We start from the raw sequence: 17,960 nt of genomic DNA, 5'->3' as shown, positions 1-17,960 counted from the left end.
ACTTGGAAATTGAATAATTGCCACGCACTTAATCCAGTTCAGCTTTCTTCCGCTGACTAAAGCCTTATTTAATAATTAGAGGCTCACCCCGTTAAAAAAAAAAAAAAAGCAAAAAAGCAATTATGTGCAGAAAGTGCGTAATGAGGAGGGCCCGCAAGACAGCCATCTGGTCACGCCTCTCTCACCCCCCTCTTCTTCCTTTGAAATGAATGATAAGCGCTTCAGAGGCTGTAACTGCGGGACAGGGAAAAAAATCTGCCAATAATTTCAGGCTTTTCCAGGTCCGGGCCTTTTCACACTGACCCCATCACCCCAGACGGGAGCTGGTCAGGGAGAAGGATCAGTGTCTCCGTCACTCAGAAAGTCAGCTTCCAGCATGTCTGTGACTGTGTGTGTGTGGAGGGAGGGGGGCGAGGATCTGGCAGCCCTCCACTCCTCTGTGACATTCAGAGGCTGGCTGCTCGTCAACGCTGCAGATAAGTGGAGAGAATAATTACAAATCCCAGATGAGATGCGCCGGCGGAGCTGGTGACAGAGGTTGATCAGCAGCTGAGGGATCCGGACCACAGACAGGATTCCTGCCTCTCTCTCTCTCTCTCTCTGATCAGCCTCTGCACACTGCCCCTCATCATGGTCAAAGGGAGCTGGGAATGCTCTACCCCTTTCAGCCACTAGGTGTGGCACTTAAACTTGTATTTATTTCAAGAGATTATTTTCATGTGAGGGCTGTTTGGTCCATGTCGCTGACACCACAGAGCAGCACAGAGTCAGGCTCTATGGCTATTATACCCATTATTTAACAGTTGGAACTGTTTCCTGTAAAGAAAAATTGTTTTGACCAAAGCGTGGTTTCCCTCTCACACAGATTCATTCATGTAAAATATAACAAAAGTTCATTTAGGTGCTCGTTTTACTCTTCAAACACCAAAATAAGCCAGAGAGTAATGGATTTCTATCCCCAGACAGTAAAAACACGCACACACATGCAAGTTTCCATTTCATAACTGGAACTGATTGAAAAAAGTGTGGGGGAAAACCTATGCTTAAAAAAAAAAAAAAAAAAAAAAACATGGAGGAATCATAGTTGTTTCCTGGCCAAACCCTATAGTGACCTTTGTCCTGACTTTGTTTATTTATTTATCCAGAGAGCAGTGACAGAGATTGTGGTGTGGAGGGCTTTTAGCCACAGGCAGTGCTGTTGGTTTGGACTCCTCTCTAAAACAACATCTCAAAGTGCACAGTTAAGGTGAATGTGATAATTTAGGCCCCAGGCACTTTTATTTTCATGATGTGTCATGGAGAAGGGGGCCAGTAAACCAATCACTTTATGCTCTCCATCCCTCCCGCCCACTCGTTGCAATGCACAGAAGTAGGGGGTGACGTCAGCATTTGGATGGTCTGGCTCTGAGCCCTCAGTGCCATAACAGCAATGAAGAGGGCTGCTATACAACTCTGTTCATCAGAGCTCCAGACTGGATGGTCTTCAGCCTGGGATGCTATCATAGTTTACTGCAAGAATATATGTGAAAAAAATCCAGCCCAGACTGGTCATTTAAAAGCCAGAATCGCCAAGATGTCAAGAGCAGGATGAGAGTGAGGCAAAATGAGAAAGTTCATGTTATACTTAGCAACTTTCCATGTTTGTGGCTCCAAATGGAAAGGAGGCAAACTGCAGTGTCCAGATATAATCGGATGTGACATTCACAAACAAAGCCATTACATTATAGGCCACGTGGACAAACACTACTTTGTAGTCACGCCATGTTTAGTTGGCAGAACGATAATCTCTGGGTCCCTTTGGTTGCTGCTTTGGAGGTTGAATTGAAAAATGAGAAGAAAAACTTAATTTAATTTGGCATAATCCATCAGTTGATGAAGATCTTGAGAGATAATGGCGAGCTCCAGAAGTTACTAAATGGAAGCCAAGGACTGCTCACAAGGTCAAGAATGAATTGAATTAAAACAGCAATTCATCATATTAAAGTTATTCCAAATTCTTTTACTTATGAGACTTGCCATGCTGCAATGTGACATGTTTTTCACACCGACACAATTATTTCTCCAAAGTTACAATTGTTGTGCTTGTTTTTCACATGAGGGATTTCTGCATTTGCTTGGTTTTGCTTGGTTTAGTTTGACAAGTGATGTCCCACAATTTGTGATTTACAAATATCTGAATGAAATGATTGAAAGGGAGATTAGCCATGTTTGTTCTTTTATTTATTTTTGTGAAGTGTCCTTGAATGTGCTGAAAAGAGCTTTGTTAACTATAATGTATTGTTGAAATGACTACTGTCTTATGACTTCAATTCTTAATAATTTTGCCCATGGAATGTTTTCCTGAACTTTTGAGTCATGAACATCAACTGAGGAAAATCTCAAAGCATCAAAAAGTGTGTTTTCAGATCTTAAGTGAATGTGTAAATGTCACTTTTTTTTAATTGACTTAAAATCTTCACAAACACACATTTAGTGTGCTCCATTACTCACATGCATCTTAAAGCTACACAATTGGCAGCTAGAACTGACTTACCACAGGTACTAATGAAACAAATGGAAACAAAAACAGCACAGTGATGAATGATTGAACTTTCCTCTTAAAATCATGCTGTGTGTGGTGGCCAAAAAGACATTTAGTGCACCAGTGTCGTCCACTTCCTCTGATAAACATTCCCAGATACCTCCCACTAGAATAATAAGTTTAGGGACCTATTAAAAAAAAAAAAAAAAAGATTGGAAAAGTGCAGCGGAATATACATGAATTTATACTTCTGAAGACTCTGCCATTTAAAAAAAGAAAACTTCATATTTTTTTATTTTTCCTCTGTTATACAAAGTGCACTTAATTGTCAACATGAAGAAAAAATAAGAAAAAAAAAAAAAACACTTTCAGCTTCCCCTAAAAAGTTAAAAATGTCAAATCTGTTAAGAAGGCTTGAGACTGAAACACACGTTCCAGTGATGGGATTTTTTTTTTTTTGCACTTTTGAGTTTAACCTAATAAAGCAGGTGTATTTTGACATAAAAGCCCTGTTTGGTAGTTCAATTACAAGTAAGGAGAAGAAAATTAAAGACGTGGAGGAATGAAGGCCTGTTAGTGAGCAACTGCCATAGATGAGGGCGGAGGGAGAGACAGAGCTCTGAATTATGAGAAGGTCAAAAGCAGAGAAAAGCGGGGGTGGGGTGGGACATTAAAAAGATTGTGTCCGTCTGGCTAATGGTTCTTTATGGCTCCCTCATGTCCTCAGATGGGCAGGATGACTGGCAGAGAGTGTGACCACTGGTAACTGTGCATCACCTCTGTTTGCCCCCTTCAGCTGACGTCCCACTCAGCAAGACTGCCTGCCTGCCATGGTGAAGTGAACCACTAAAACACCATAAAACCAACAGACTAAACAGCCATTCATCATTACAGCGCACACACACGATCCGCATCACACACAGCAGTCTTAACTGTCCCACTCAGTGACTCAACGCGCACGCATTAAAACTTCATCAAGTATTACCGATACAAAAAAGTCTGACCACTCAAACCTCAACCGCCATGCGTAATGTCCAGAAATAAGGCAATCATGGGTGAAAATGGTTTTGTTGGTCACTTTTATTCAATTGGGGATGACTTGAACCAAGTGCAAAACAATCCTGGGCTCCTTGAGAGACAAGTGTGGAAAAAGGATGTAAAACAATGAGTCGAAAGAATCCATCTTCAGTGTCTCACTAAAATACACTTTCCTGACCTGCCCAGTTCGGTGTCTGGAAGAAAAGCGTGAAGAAAAAGTCAAATTAGACCATTTGTGGATCAATGAAATCTATCAACTAAATGTTGATTTTAGGAAATGTGTAAAAGTATCATGCATGTGCAAGCAGTTAAGTACTGATGTTTTCCTTGTTGGGAGTGTGTAATGACTGTGCTCTGTTGGTGAGCTCTGGGTGGTAGTGAGAGCTGACAGGGACTCTAAGCAGCCAGCCCAGATGGCAGCCAGTAAATGTTCTCTATATGTAAGTGATTTGTAGCCTTGAGGACAGCAGGATGTAGTACTGCTCTGTGAGTTGTTTGCAGCCTCTTTTGTCTAATTACAAAAAGTCTTTAATGAGGGGGACCTTTTTTTTCTTAAAGGACAGAGTTATGGCAGATATTCAAACAATAGGAAGGAGGGTAATTGAGCACAACAAAAGATAGCCACTCAAGAGCTGCACAGTTAAAGAGTGAACATTTAACATGTCTGTTGCAACTCCGTGGCCTTGGTGCTGTCAAGTGTCAGGTGAAGGAACGACAGACATTCTTGTCTCATGCAGTGGAGAGCTGTGTGAAGAAAAAAACTCCCCTTTCAGAGTATGCGTGTGATTATGACATTCAGAGTAGTTGTCATATTTGAACAGTCTACATACCACTAAAATACAGAAGGTCAACATCAAAAACACATTTAAATGTGATGACTGGACCCTGAGCCAGACATCTGCGGCAGCTCCTAAGTGCAGGGAACTCTAGGTTTGAGTAATGTTCACCAAACACCAGTGAGGGTCCACCTTATTTACGTTGCTGAGCTGAGTCACTGGGATCAGGACTCGTTTTATGGTTGTTTGGAATCTACCTTGTCATTAGGCCTTTGAAGAGCAATGGAGGGATGAAAGCCTTCACTCTGTTAAACTTGCTCTTACTGGCTTATTACGTGTAAAGAGAGCTTTTGTTGATGGTTGTTCATCAACATTCTTCAACCTTGTTCTTGTGAGCTGATCATTTGAGACGCTTTGAACTGCCCTGAGCGCATGTTGACCTTGTAGCAATCTGATCGGTAAAGGGAAGGATGGTTGGCGCCAGCTGTGAGAGGTGGTTTGTGTGCATTCTGTATGTACAGTATGTGTTACTCACCTCGTTCCTGGTGCTGTGAGCCTGTTTTTTCTCAATGTTCATGGCCAACATTTGGCTGCGGAATGAGAGGCTTTTGGTCTTCTCAATCACCTGCTGGTATGGAGATATGGCATTGTTCCCCATGACCACATGGCCCTACAAATATGCACAAAAGACAATGAGTCAGTCAAATTTGGTTTTACAGACACACCATCCTACAAAAACCAACCTGATGTTGCACAGCTGACATTCAAATCAAATTTATTTATATAGTGTGAGTCATAATAGAGTTACATCAAGGCATTTAACATTTAGAGCAGGTTTCGATCAAACTCTTTATAGAAATATTTAAAGAGACCGAACAAATCCCACCATGAGGTTACTGTACATCGACTCTAGAAACATCCAGGTAATTCCATGTCATTCTGAATGAAGGGGCTGTGATTTACTGATTACAGAGAACTGCTGTGATGTGTGTGCCAAAACATGCAGAGGACCTAAAAAGGGTGAGATATTGTGGTTGTGTTGTATTGTGGTAATGTCCTAACAGCAGTCTTTACCCTTCAATTGCAAATGCAGGACTTAAATAATGCTTCTTTATCCTCCTGGGGACGTAGAATAGAAGCCTCTGTATGAGGCAATTTGCAACATTGAAATGCTTTTATTAAACAGTTACTACCAAGCTGATTGATTTAGGAAGAAGACAGAAGGTCTCACCAGTTTGGAGTCTATCTTGGCATCCAGCCTGGCGTTGCGGATAAGGTTCACAATCCATCTCTCAGCTTCTTCGGGAGTCATGTTCAGTTTGTCTGCTAGCATGCTGTTCGGAAAACAGAGAGTCATGAGGCTCTGGGTTTGAGGTAACAGAAAGGGTGGTCTGACTCTGTTTGAATTACGAAGGGAAATATTGTGGGATGCATATATGAGACAGGAGTTCAGTCTATAGCAGTGCTAACTTGTGACTATATTTACTGTACATGAGGCCTTCATATCCATCCTAAATTGCTTTTCAGATGAAATATCAAAAACAATGTCAATTAATTTAAACTTTACAACAAAGTTTTGGATGGCAATGTCAGTCTATGTTGGCTCCCCTGCTTTGGTTTAAGATGGCTGCCATGAAATTTCGCACAGATACGTGGTGCCTAGAAGATGACTCCTATTGATTTTTTAACATGAGGTCAAAATTTTTTGTCTAATTATTAATAATTCAAAGCTTAGAAAAAAAAAAGAATATTAATCCAAATGATAGCTGCTTATCTTTGTATTTTGGGGTAATTAGCAAAGGTTAACATGCTATAAATGGTGTAAATCATAAACACTGAACCTGCTAAACATCAGCATTCTCTATGTAAGCATTTTATCACACAGACATGAGCGTTTGGCCAAACACAAAGTCTCACAGAGGTGGTCCCACTGACTTATTCATAACAACAAAATACAGACAGGGTATTTCACGATCTAAACAAATCCAATCTAAAATAACTACTGTTGCTTATTTTGGATGAACTACGTCTAAAAACATATGTAGCACAGACATTCAGAGGAGTTAGTGGGTAGGCTATGTCTCTGCTGTGACTTCAATTAAATGCTGCAGCTCCCTGGAAGTGATGTATATTTAAAATATAACATAATATGTAAGAGCACCAAATAACTCTTAGTTGATACTACCGTACATTGTGATAGATGCTGTACACTAGTTGCCAAATGACTAGTCACTATTTTCATTTGGCAGTTTTAATAGATGGCTAACATATTTTGCTTCAGGCAAAAGGTGTATAATATGAAGCACGTTCCAAAACACTTTTAATGGCCCTCTGCTAATGGGAGCTTGATTTACAGACTTGTATGAATAACTCAATTAGGAGTGCTAGTACTGCCCCATGTTGTGAGCCTCTGTGGTTTCTTAAGCTTTATTTTTTGAACCTCTGTCCAGGACACCTGGCCACTAAAGCTTGTCATGATACACTGCTTAAACCAGTGACTGTCCCTTTAAGTGAAACCTGGTTGGAGGCTGGGCTGCTCTTTGATACAGCTAGACGTGGATGTGTCACAGTGTAGGGAGGGGATGTATGAGGGTGGCTGGCATTCTTTGATGCACAGTTTTACCAAGTTCAGCTGGCTTCCCTTGTGGCTTTCAAAATAACTAGACCCCCTCAATATCCCCATCTAGACCCCCTTCCCACCCCACATTTCCTGCCCCCTCCCTCCTGTCTGACCCCCACCACCCTGTACGCCTACCACATTTCATATAAGGGCCTCAATAAATATCCTCAACCCCTCTGTGCACTGCCTACAATTACTACAGAAATCCTACCTCAAAAACAAGACACCAACCCTTCCCTCGCCTGAAAAACCAAACACAAATTCTGTAGGGACAAATTTGTCATTGTGTATAGTTATTATTTGTTTGCACAAAATAATAGGGGCTATAAGGGCTTTATAAAAACATTTTACTCCACTAATTATCACTTCCTGGTCCATTAATCACATTTTGTGAGACTCTTTCAGTGAGTAAGCTAGAATCTGCCCAGACCAAACCGCTTCTCACGCCACGGCTCCGCAAACACATCTCACCAAGACCAGGCATTACTGATTGCAACTGTCGCTCTAAGTCTGGCATATTTAAGAAATTCTTTTGGTGGAAAGTAATCTTATTTGGGATTTGTGATAATGTCTGTCTTACCTCAAGGCTTAAACAGCATAAGAAAAAAAAAAAAAAAAAAAAAAAGGTACCACTTTCTAACCCATGAATGTTAGCCAAATGGTGGCAAAACCACATACAGAAGGGAAGTGAGATGATGTCAGTGTCTGGATAGGGCATTAAAAGCATAAACAACAAATAAAGAGTATGACCTCAGCATAATGAGAAAAATAGGGTTTGGTCTCAAGTGACAGTGCACATCTCTCAACACTTTTGCCACAGTGAAATGATGGAGGGGGTGGATAACTAATCAGAGAGAGAGAGAGAGAAAAAAAAAAGTTGTGAGCTCATTCTTGTGCATCACTGCGGCCGGGAGTAGAGAGATGCAAATTCACAAAAGAACCTAGAGAAAATGATCCATGACAACTAAATTGCTCCTATTATTACTATTATTATTTTTATTACTATATTACTATTGAGATCTTAACACGTTTTGAAAAGGATCAGCTGTATCTATTGACACAAGTTTGGCCAGTGATGGATGCCATATGTCTGTAATCACACAGTGACACTTCTTGCACTGCAGTTGTTGGAGCAAGTGGTGACTTGAACCCCTGCTTCCAAAATAATGTAATCACGATAAAAAATTCTGCTCCAAAAATTAACAAGATAACCTGGTGCAGGAGATGGCTTGTAACACAGAACTACCTGGGAAAGCATTGTTAGAAAATGGAAAATAATTGTCAGATGAAAGGATGAACTTTCTGTTTACCAAATTACTTGGTAGAAGAATGTTTAAGAGGAAATATTACACAAGCCCCATCTGAGGAGTGCTGAAAGCTTAGCATGCTGGTAAATAATCCTTGCCATCATTGTGAGGAAAATTTCACAATCAAGGGCATTCAGTTACTTTTCTGTCAGTATTTACTCCCTCAATGGAGTAAATACTGACAATTGGTGTTGGTCTGAAGTTCTGTGGCTCACGACAAGTGAATTTCTTGGAGACAGAGAAAATGGATTCTCCCTTGGAAGGAATCCTGCCGTCTCACAAGGTTGTCTGTCTGACTCAATGAACAAACGCTGCTCACTATAAATTTCACAATTTTTTTTTTTGGCCATTACTTTAGTAATGGATTGCATAACAATGTATATCCAAGTGTGCTGCACCTAAGACTGTATTTTGGTGTATAAATGGTATATAAACTACAAAAACAGTCAACTACTGTTACAAGCACCACTCCATCACACACACTGACATTGGAAAAACTATTCAGCCATTTATCACAGTTAAGTAATTTCAGGCAAATTTGAATGAAATTAGTTATTGGTTCAGATTTTACCCATGTGATTGCTGCGCAGGGGTACTGGGTGTTTTGTTTGGCAATTCAGTAAAGTGGGGGCACAAGTCAGTCAAGTCCAGGGGAGATATGATGATCAAAATAAACATGATCTGGTTTCCTCACTGGGGAGTTGAGCAAAACCCTAACCCCTCTAAACGTGATCTGTGCAGCATAACACAGGAACAGAGCGTGCCCCAAAAGGCCCAGGGCCTTGGCCTGTACCAGTCAAAGTCCTCTAATCTAATTTATGAAAGAAAGTCTGGCAATGTTTACCTCCCAGGAAAGACATTTGTATATCAGAGCAGGGTTACTTTATCGCATTGTCTCTGAGAGAGCTCTACAGCAGCTACCCTGAAATAAATCTCAGAGTAAAAGTCAAAAACGACGGGAAGAGGGAAAAAAAAAAAGGCAAAAAGAAGGGAGATGTGGGAGGGAGCAGGAAAATGGGTCAGACTCAAACAACCTACACTATTGACATCCTTTGGCCCTTAAGCCAAGCAGACAGCCTCCATGACTGGTTTTATTTTACACAACCATGATCCCATTCCCTGGGGAAGAGGAGATCACTTTCATTTCGACCATTTACTCACTCTGGCTCCTGAGCTTTCGACTTCAGGCTAGGGGACTCCTGTGGGTCTCCTACCTCACCTACCCCACACTTGAAGAAAGGTGTCGGGGATTGGGGTCTAACACTCTAAGATGAAGACAGGGGATGATGCTTCTCAAAGTAGCCGCTTTCTTCACATGGCTGGCCTAAAATGAATGCATTGTTAAACACTAACATATGATAGCATTTGGGAGACCCAAAGCCATTTGGAGCGGCCTCGCCTTCAGCTTGAGGTAAAATTGATTTTTTTTGGGAAACCAAAATGATTGTGTGGTCTTTTAAGTGACTCAATTGTGAGGTGGAAAGATCCTCAGTGTTACATCCAAATACACAAGACACTCCATCCAACTACCAGTGAACTTTTGTGTACAAATAAAATCTATTGACAAGGGGGGAGGGACACTACCAAAATGATCACGTATCAAGCGTTTACTCAAAATCTCAAAGGACAAGTATGCATTTGAGGTCAACGCGGGGTCTCGCCACTGAAACAATCATGGAAGGACTAAGGAAATAAACCCTGTAAATCAAACAGGGAAAACAAAGCTAAATTGGAAACACACACAGACACACACTCGGGACACTGAACAGTCTAGACAAAAGGATGTGTGTGTATGCAATTATGAGTGCAGGCTGAATCACATTTTCACTCCCTACAGTACATTTTACATAAGGCTTTATTGCATAAAATAACTCAATTACTCCAACTTCAGGCCTACTTTTGTGTTCCAGGCTGTGGGCAAATGGCAAGCTAAATATCTGTGAAACCATCATGGCCAACAGCTGTAAAAATGTCCTCATTAAAAACAGCCATCGAATTTATCTGAGTCCACACTTGGGTAGAAGGCTTCTGGGCAAACACTAATGACTTGGAATTTGGGTGTCAAAAATAGACATGTTCTGTCCATCGTCATAATACCACCAAAAATAAACATGGAAATCCCTGAAACCGACCCTGATAAGTGTTCTGCTTGGAAACCTCAACAATCATGGGGCTGAGGACACAGGAAAAAGGTGAAAAGTAGAAAAATCACCATTCAACTTCCTCTTTCAGTGTTACCACTAACCTTTGTGGTCCTTAACAAGTAAATGGATCCAATTGCAGTAGGTCTGCCAAAAAGAATCAGGACTCCTAATCAATTCCAGACAATCTGCAACTGGAGATTTCGACAGGGCCTGATCATGTTCCCCTGTTCAACCTTGACTACAGACCTCCACGGCTCTATATAACAGTCAATGCAATCATTTTTGTGTCAACAGAGGTAATTCATTCCCTCTTTCGACTGACAATCATGCTTTTGTGGACCATATTTGAAATGCAAATCTTGCTTCAAACCTTCAGCATATACAGTATGCCTGAGAGACAGGATACTCTGAATATGGCTGTGAAAAACATGCACCAAAATTTAGTGATAAACAAGAAAACAGGCATTACCTAAGAACAGACGTTAAATACAAGCACAAATATACCCTTGAAGATTAGGATTAATGGCTGAAAGGGCACTTTATTTTCATAAATTTCTAAAACAGATTTTAAAAGCAGTCAAATTCTGTAAACAGTAACCTCTTTCTCCTCTTTACTAATGTTCACTGTAAATTGGATTGACTGATTTCATGGAGGCTTTAAAGTTTGATTTTATTTTTATGTAACTAAAATACATTTTCGAATAGAAGTTAACAGGTCCACTGAAAACTGTGACCACCCTGCCAGAGGGAAAGGATCTTAACTACTCCTGTGCATTAGAGTTGCTGAGAACCTCTAAAGCTGTCTAAATCCTGACCTCTCCCAGAGAGAAACCTGTCCGTGAATTGCTGTCAGACAGGTGGTCTTAAAAGTTTAGTGAGCAGAGCAACCTGGAAGCAGTTAAACACCAAATGTTTAATCCCAAAGACATGTGCAGCCAGCTTGGCTGTGTGTGGACGGGGCAATAAACACTTATCTGTGAGGAAAATTCCACTGATCACAAAGACGATGAGCCTGCTTCCTCAATACTGACAATGTCCAGAGATAAAGCGAATGTCACTTCCTGTTAGTCTGTAGGGATGTCTGTCAGAATCTGATGCATCCCCATATTTTATCACCAACTAAACAACTCTTGTTCCCTTCCTATTGTTAGCGTCACTCAGTTGGGTTTGTATCTTGTCACAAACCTGATGCTAATGCACTGGTGAATCCTGCAGAAGGTCTCAAAGATGAAGAGGCGGGCATTCTCAATGAAGTCCTCCAAGCAAGCAACCAGGAAGAAATCGTTCACAAGGACCTTAAGAGATAAAATGCATGTTACTTAAAAGCAGCATGTATATTACACGGAAATATTTCTGTGTGTTTACAGGGCTACTTCAAAGGTTGTCTTACCACAATATTTGAGTTAGGCGAAACAATGAAATATGTACAGAAAGTCAGACCTTTTCTCAAGACTGACTAACATTGCAGAGTCATGAAGGCAGCATTACAGGTTTTCATCTGCCTGCCATAAGAATTCATGTCCTATTCAATTTGGTAAATAGTTTTAGTGAATCCAAAGTCTGATTTATTTTTGATCAATTTATAAATAGCACCAAAATGTAAGTTACTAAAAATTTTTTTTCTGTGCTAAAATGCCCTGTTCTTTCTGTATTGTCTCATGTGGTGATTTGAAGCACCTTGCAGAGCCTGGGGTCTCTAACTTACAGAAGCAAACAGGGGTAGGACCACACTGCCTGTGACTCGTCATCAGTCATTTTGTCAAGTGGTTCAGTGTCAACTCTCCTGTGCAGGATCACCAAAATTCGCAGCCATAGGCATCCCACAATGGCAGCACCTCCAGCTCAACTGAGAGATGAGGGCAAGTCTTCAGGTGTCTAAACACAGTATCACCTGTGCCTTGTTACCCATAAGAAATATGGCCTTGCTTTGACTCTGTGACTGCTGCATATGGCTGATTCATCTATGTCATCTACTGTAAATGTTCATGACTGAGCGATGGCCCCATGGGTACCACTATGTGAAATGGTCCTTTTTCTCATTGTTTGCTGCATTCCAACTCTCTATTGAGTACTATTTCACATCACAGGCCTCCATCATCAAATGTCCTCCAAGTATTACCAGTATTTGTTTTTTCCTAAGCTTAGAAAGCTACTATCTGCCCAGAGTTCTGCTTGAATAAATCCCAACTACATGGTGCTATCAGGCAATGCACATTTCAGCTATGACAACCCTTATTGTTAACTGATAAACTTTGAGAAGTTAAGTACCCTAATTACTGTCATCTGGGATTCAAACCACAAAAGCTTAAACAAATTCTGAAAGTGGCTTAATGAGTCCTTTTATGTGCAACCTGAAGACCCAACTATAGGTGGGCCTATACTTTTCATTCCTTGACATGCAAGATTCTAACATCTGACAGTGATTCCACATTCAGGTGGAGTGGTGGTCAAAGAATGTTGTCTGAAAAATTCAAACCAAGCAACCAACCAACCATCCCCCACTGAAAGCACTTAGCTCCAACTATTGTACAGGATACAGTGAACCAAACACAGGGGAGCTGAAAACAATACTCATATTTTGCGATTACAGCCATCAGTAAATAGATGGTTGCCACTCATCTCAATGACTCAAAACTGATGTATTACAAATGCTCATCAAGACAACACTCCATCCCAATGGGGTATCTACTTCACTCAACTCAAAAAGCTGTTTGCCGCTGATTTAATGCACTTTTTAAAGGCTTATGTGTGAATTTCTGCATGGGAAACACTTCTCTACAGACTTCAGACGGGACTATTTTGGGAAATGTTTGCAGACCATCCTGGGCAAGGCATTCAAGTGCAGTTAAACATTTTGGAACCACCCACCTTGCTAGACCTTCTTGTGAACTTAACAGGGTCAATAGAGGGGTTTCATGTCAACTGGACATGCTTTGATAAGACTGACAGGTAGACCAGCGCTTAAAGCACCTGGAATAACTTGAACTCTGAGCTCAGAGTTATATGGGATTGAGAATCTGTTTCAACAGCATAGAACTCTGTAAATAAAACCCCATGACGCAAGGTCAAGAATGACCCAAAGAGCTCCTGAGTAGCACACGCAAGTGGTTAACAAGGTTGGTGATTGAGAGTATTTGTCATGTCTGAGCTGCAATCGGATACAGCTCTAATATTGTTAGTACATGTCATCATCTGGAGATGGCCCCTAGAGGCCTATGCACAGGAAAAATATCTTTTTCACTAAGAACATACTTTGAATTTTTTTTCTGACCATGTTTAGATTTTTTTGAGGGTATAACTAAGTAAAAACAAATCTTTCGATACAGTTTCGATACAGTTTCTTCATGTGCTAAACAGTGCTAAAGCTGAAGACTTTGCATTAGCTTGAAAATGGACTAAAATGAAACGGAGCCATCACTAAACCGCTGACATGATTCATAAACATTTATTCCTGGGAAAGAACCATTTGATCAAGCCAGATGTTTTTCATTTTGAAGATTTATCGTCAAGAGGCAAAAGATGAAAAAGGCTTCCAAATAACCCTCTAGCCTTTTATTCCTCTGTAGGTCCAAATTATCATGTCATCTGGGAAAACCAAATTACAACAAGTATGCAAAGGATGCACTAGTAGATCAAGTTCCACAAAATATGCATATATCACAACACTAGCTTGGGCACCTGCTCATTCTCCGTCTGATTACTGTCGACTGATTATGTCTACACAATCTGATCAGGCCCTTATAATAGGTCCTCCTGGTCCTATGCCATCAATGCACCAAATCGCTTTACCATTAATTATAATTATGTTGTATATGTGTCCCTGTTAATGTGTCCATCCTGTTTATCCAGCTGCACTTGCATCTTGCAGTGTCTTAAATGTCGCATAGTAGTGTGAAGAAAGTGAGAACCTCAAAAGTGATATACTAACAGTAGGTCCCATTAAATTAAATCGAGTTGACCTCATCATGCAAAAGAATAATTATTGACATTTCTTATATGCTGTACAAGAGAGATGTTGATTTAATCCCAATGTCATTTTTGAGACTGTAGTTTGTGTTGTTTAGAATGTGTGATAAACGTTGTAAATGTAATATGTTGTGAAAATATATGCCTGCATAATAAGGCACGTCCTTTAATTAGGTTACCTTGGCAGACCCAATACAATAGCAACAATGTGTAGTATTATTCAGCTGTGTCTATTGTCATATTATGTTTATCCTTTTAAAAAAAGAACAGTGAACAAATTATTACAGATGCCTACATATGGTAATGGTAAAGCTATAGTCTTGGTGCACTTGGAAGGAAAACACATAGATGAAGTTTGCTTCTAAGTAAAAGAACAGAAATGTACAGATGAACATTTCAAAATGTGATTTATTTATTTTTACCTTTTTTTGACCCACAGAGCAGTAAATGTGATCTAGATTGAGATTAAATTATATTACAGTATTCCCAGTATTCTTAGCATTATAGCCTGCATTAAAAAGGGACGCTTACAAATTACAACCCATGCTTTATTTGCACATCAAGGCCTGCAGTAACATTAAACCATTATAAACCAAAATTGAAATTAATTTTCTAATTGGTGAAGTTATGACAGCTCTCCCGCTGAAATTGAGCCTCAGCATGCCTCTGTGGGGACTTCTGCTTATAAAGCTTTTACTGTTAACAGCTAGCCTGACGGGTCAATTACAGGCCATAGTAAAATCTGACTGCAGCCTGAGTCATACAGCGACCAAGGAGTTTTCTATATCTGACAGCATGATACAAGGCACAGTTCATCACTGTCTTGTCTGCACTAGACCCTCACAGAACTCCAGCAAATAGAGATGTTGTGTGAACATACAGAAGGTCAGACGGATGTCACATGATTTCTAACCATGTTTACTGAATTTCTATTTATCAAAGTTCAGGAGACTGACCCACAATAGAGATGTCCTTAGAAGACCCCTGTATTGTCACAGACCAACTACCACTTCAGAATCACAGAGTTGAAATGAATGTTGCTGCGGTCAGTGTTACTCACCGACTCGCATTCCCTGAGTTTCTTCTGAGCGCTGTCAAAGTCAAAGTTCACATACAGGCACTCCACGAACTCTGTGATTGGATCTTTGTACGTGTAAGATTCCTGAAAAATAAAAACATGATCAAATTTAGAAAAAAAAAAAAAGAAAAAAGAAAAAACAGTGTATGCAAACCCAGCACAGTTAAATATGACAAAACAAACACAAATACAAAAGTGTCCATTCAACTGACCACACCAATACAGTGATGAACAGCAATAATACAGGTAATTAATAAATAAATATAATTTCTGTGACCTAAGTGGTGCCAATGCCCTAAATGGACAGGGGGACAATAATTTTTGAAATGGTTGTGCTTGCTTAGGGGGGACTCTATACGGTCTGAAGGGAGGTACTGATATTGAGAGTGAAGAACATGGGTTGGATCGGAGATGATTTTCTGTGACTGTGTCATTATAGTTTGCTGAAAAACATCTTGAAGACTGGGCTGTTGATGGACTACCATAATCTTCATGGCTGTGTGTATTAGTCTGTTGATTTGGGCCTTTGGCTGGACTGTCAAATAGCCAAACCATGCAGGGATCCCACAGTGCAGGAGGCTTTTCACTAAAGCATTAGGGAAAGAGAAGCTGTACTTCCCAGGCCACAGAAGAAGTTCTTAGGCTTCTCAGAAAGTACAGCCTCTGCTGTACCTTTGAACAGATAACTTCTACATGGGTCCCCAACACCAGATTGTTGGACGTTGATGCCAAGGAGCTGTTGTAGACCATTTACACTATGGTCTGATCCTGGAGGACCACTGATGAATGATCTCAAACAACATTTTTTTTTTGTGTGTGTGTTGAGGAAGAAAATGATGATTGTCGCACCACCATACAAAGTTATGGATGGCGAACTAATACACATCAAAGACATTTTGCATGACACCTAGACAGGCAGAAAGAGACATATACATTTTCAGTGTGGCTTGGAGATGCAATTGTGAACAGCATAGGTGATCTAACACACCCCCTGGGGTGCTCCTGTACCAATGGTTGTGAGCGTTCTGTTCAGAAGTCAGAAACAAATGAAACCACCTAATGAAGAATGGATTGACACTGAGCCGATTCAAAGAATTGAGTAATGTGTGTGCCAGCAAGGTGTTGAAAGCAGAGTTAAACTAAACAAACAAAAGGTCTAGCATAGGCCTTCCAGGTGCTCACACTGTAGGTGTATGACCATATGGACTAATCACTTGATTGCATCGTCTGCAACTCTTTGTCTGTATGCAAATTGTTAGGAGTCTCGATATGGGACAAAGTCAGACCACAAACTGTTCGCCATCAATCCCACCATACATTTCATCACATCAGGGGTTGGTGATGAAATCAACACAACTGGTGTGAAATCATTTAATTTATTTGGAACTAGTTATTTTGGGAACAACCAGGATGACTGATTTTTTTCATATTGCTGGTACATTGTTGATGTGTACTTCATACATGATGGTGTCCACTGATTTCTAAATGAGACAGGGGCATCAGACAGGTATTAACTCCACCACACATGTTTTGAGCACAAATCCAGATAGGCCATCTGATCCTGTGGTCTTGTTAACACTAACATTTTTAAAAACTGTTTCCCCCTTTTTGGGATCAACTAAGAGTGTATCTACCACATCAGCAGAGATATTTTTTATTTGAGCATTGCTTACAATGTCAAACCTTTATAAAACTGTTCAGTTCAGTTGTTGTGGAAAGCTCATCCCTAGCATGTTTAAATTTCTTCGTGGCTTTCATGTTGGCCATATTTCCATAGAGTCCTATAGTTTCTGATTCTTCATGTTTGGCAGATTATCTTCAAGTGTCATCCATTGCTGTTGTTTTCTCTCCCTATGCATCTTGTTTAACTCCAATTTTGCTGCTCTTAATAACAGTTGTTCTTCGCTGCCTTTGCGATGTAAAGTAGCTTTCTGTTTGGGAACTTTATTTCCTTTTTTTGGATATCAATCAGAAATTAATATTGTTAATAGTGACCTTTGTGGCATAATTTAGATTGTCCTCCTCATGTGTGTGTTTAGCTCTCTATATGAAAAAGCTACCCTCTGACCAAGCATTGGCAGATTTCACCAGGGTGAAGTTAGGTGGTCTTCTGCGGCGCACCTGGTGGTTTCTCGTGGTGCTATGTGCTGATGCACAGCGGTTGGGAATCACTATTGTACACAGTCTGCCACTTGGGAATCAGTTCTGGAGGTGTTACCATCGGTGGGAACATATCAAAATAATTCCAAACTCCCAAGGTAGGTAGAATGGCCGCAGACTGAGACATAGCAGTTAAATGTCCTCAATATAGATTCAACTGTCTACACCACTTGTCAGTAACATACACACAGAGCCTGGCCCTTCCATTTTTCCCTGAGCTCTCAGTTCTGTCTGTGCAGACAAGGGCAAAACCTGCAATTTCCACCAAAGTGCTGCTGAGTGACCATGCAGCTAAACTGACCACCTGCTTGGCAATATAGTTGTGTAAACATGAAGTATCTACTGTCATT

At 40.4% G+C, this 17,960-nt stretch overlaps 1 protein-coding gene across 1 annotated transcript in view; it reads right to left on the bottom strand.

The window, feature by feature from the left end:
* Positions 1 to 3,583: 3,583 nt before the first annotated feature.
* Positions 3,584 to 17,960, bottom strand: part of eif3ea (eukaryotic translation initiation factor 3, subunit E, a) — a 28,992-nt gene continuing 14,615 nt past the window's right edge. Inside the window, exons 9-13 of the mRNA XM_029504882.1 lie at positions 15,433 to 15,534; positions 11,592 to 11,701; positions 5,567 to 5,669; positions 4,871 to 5,005; positions 3,584 to 3,753 (exon numbers count right to left, since the gene is read on the bottom strand). Of these exons, the coding sequence (XP_029360742.1) occupies positions 3,718 to 3,753; positions 4,871 to 5,005; positions 5,567 to 5,669; positions 11,592 to 11,701; positions 15,433 to 15,534 (486 nt within the window). The 3' untranslated portion in view covers positions 3,584 to 3,717. The remainder of the gene's footprint in view (positions 3,754 to 4,870; positions 5,006 to 5,566; positions 5,670 to 11,591; positions 11,702 to 15,432; positions 15,535 to 17,960) is intronic.

The sequence above is a fragment of the Echeneis naucrates genome, chromosome 6 (assembly GCF_900963305.1).
Source record: "Echeneis naucrates chromosome 6, fEcheNa1.1, whole genome shotgun sequence".
NCBI classification, from domain to species: domain Eukaryota; kingdom Metazoa; phylum Chordata; class Actinopteri; order Carangiformes; family Echeneidae; genus Echeneis; species Echeneis naucrates.
The sequence above is the reverse complement of the archived record's forward strand: the minus strand, read 5'-3'. Positions and strand labels throughout refer to the sequence as shown.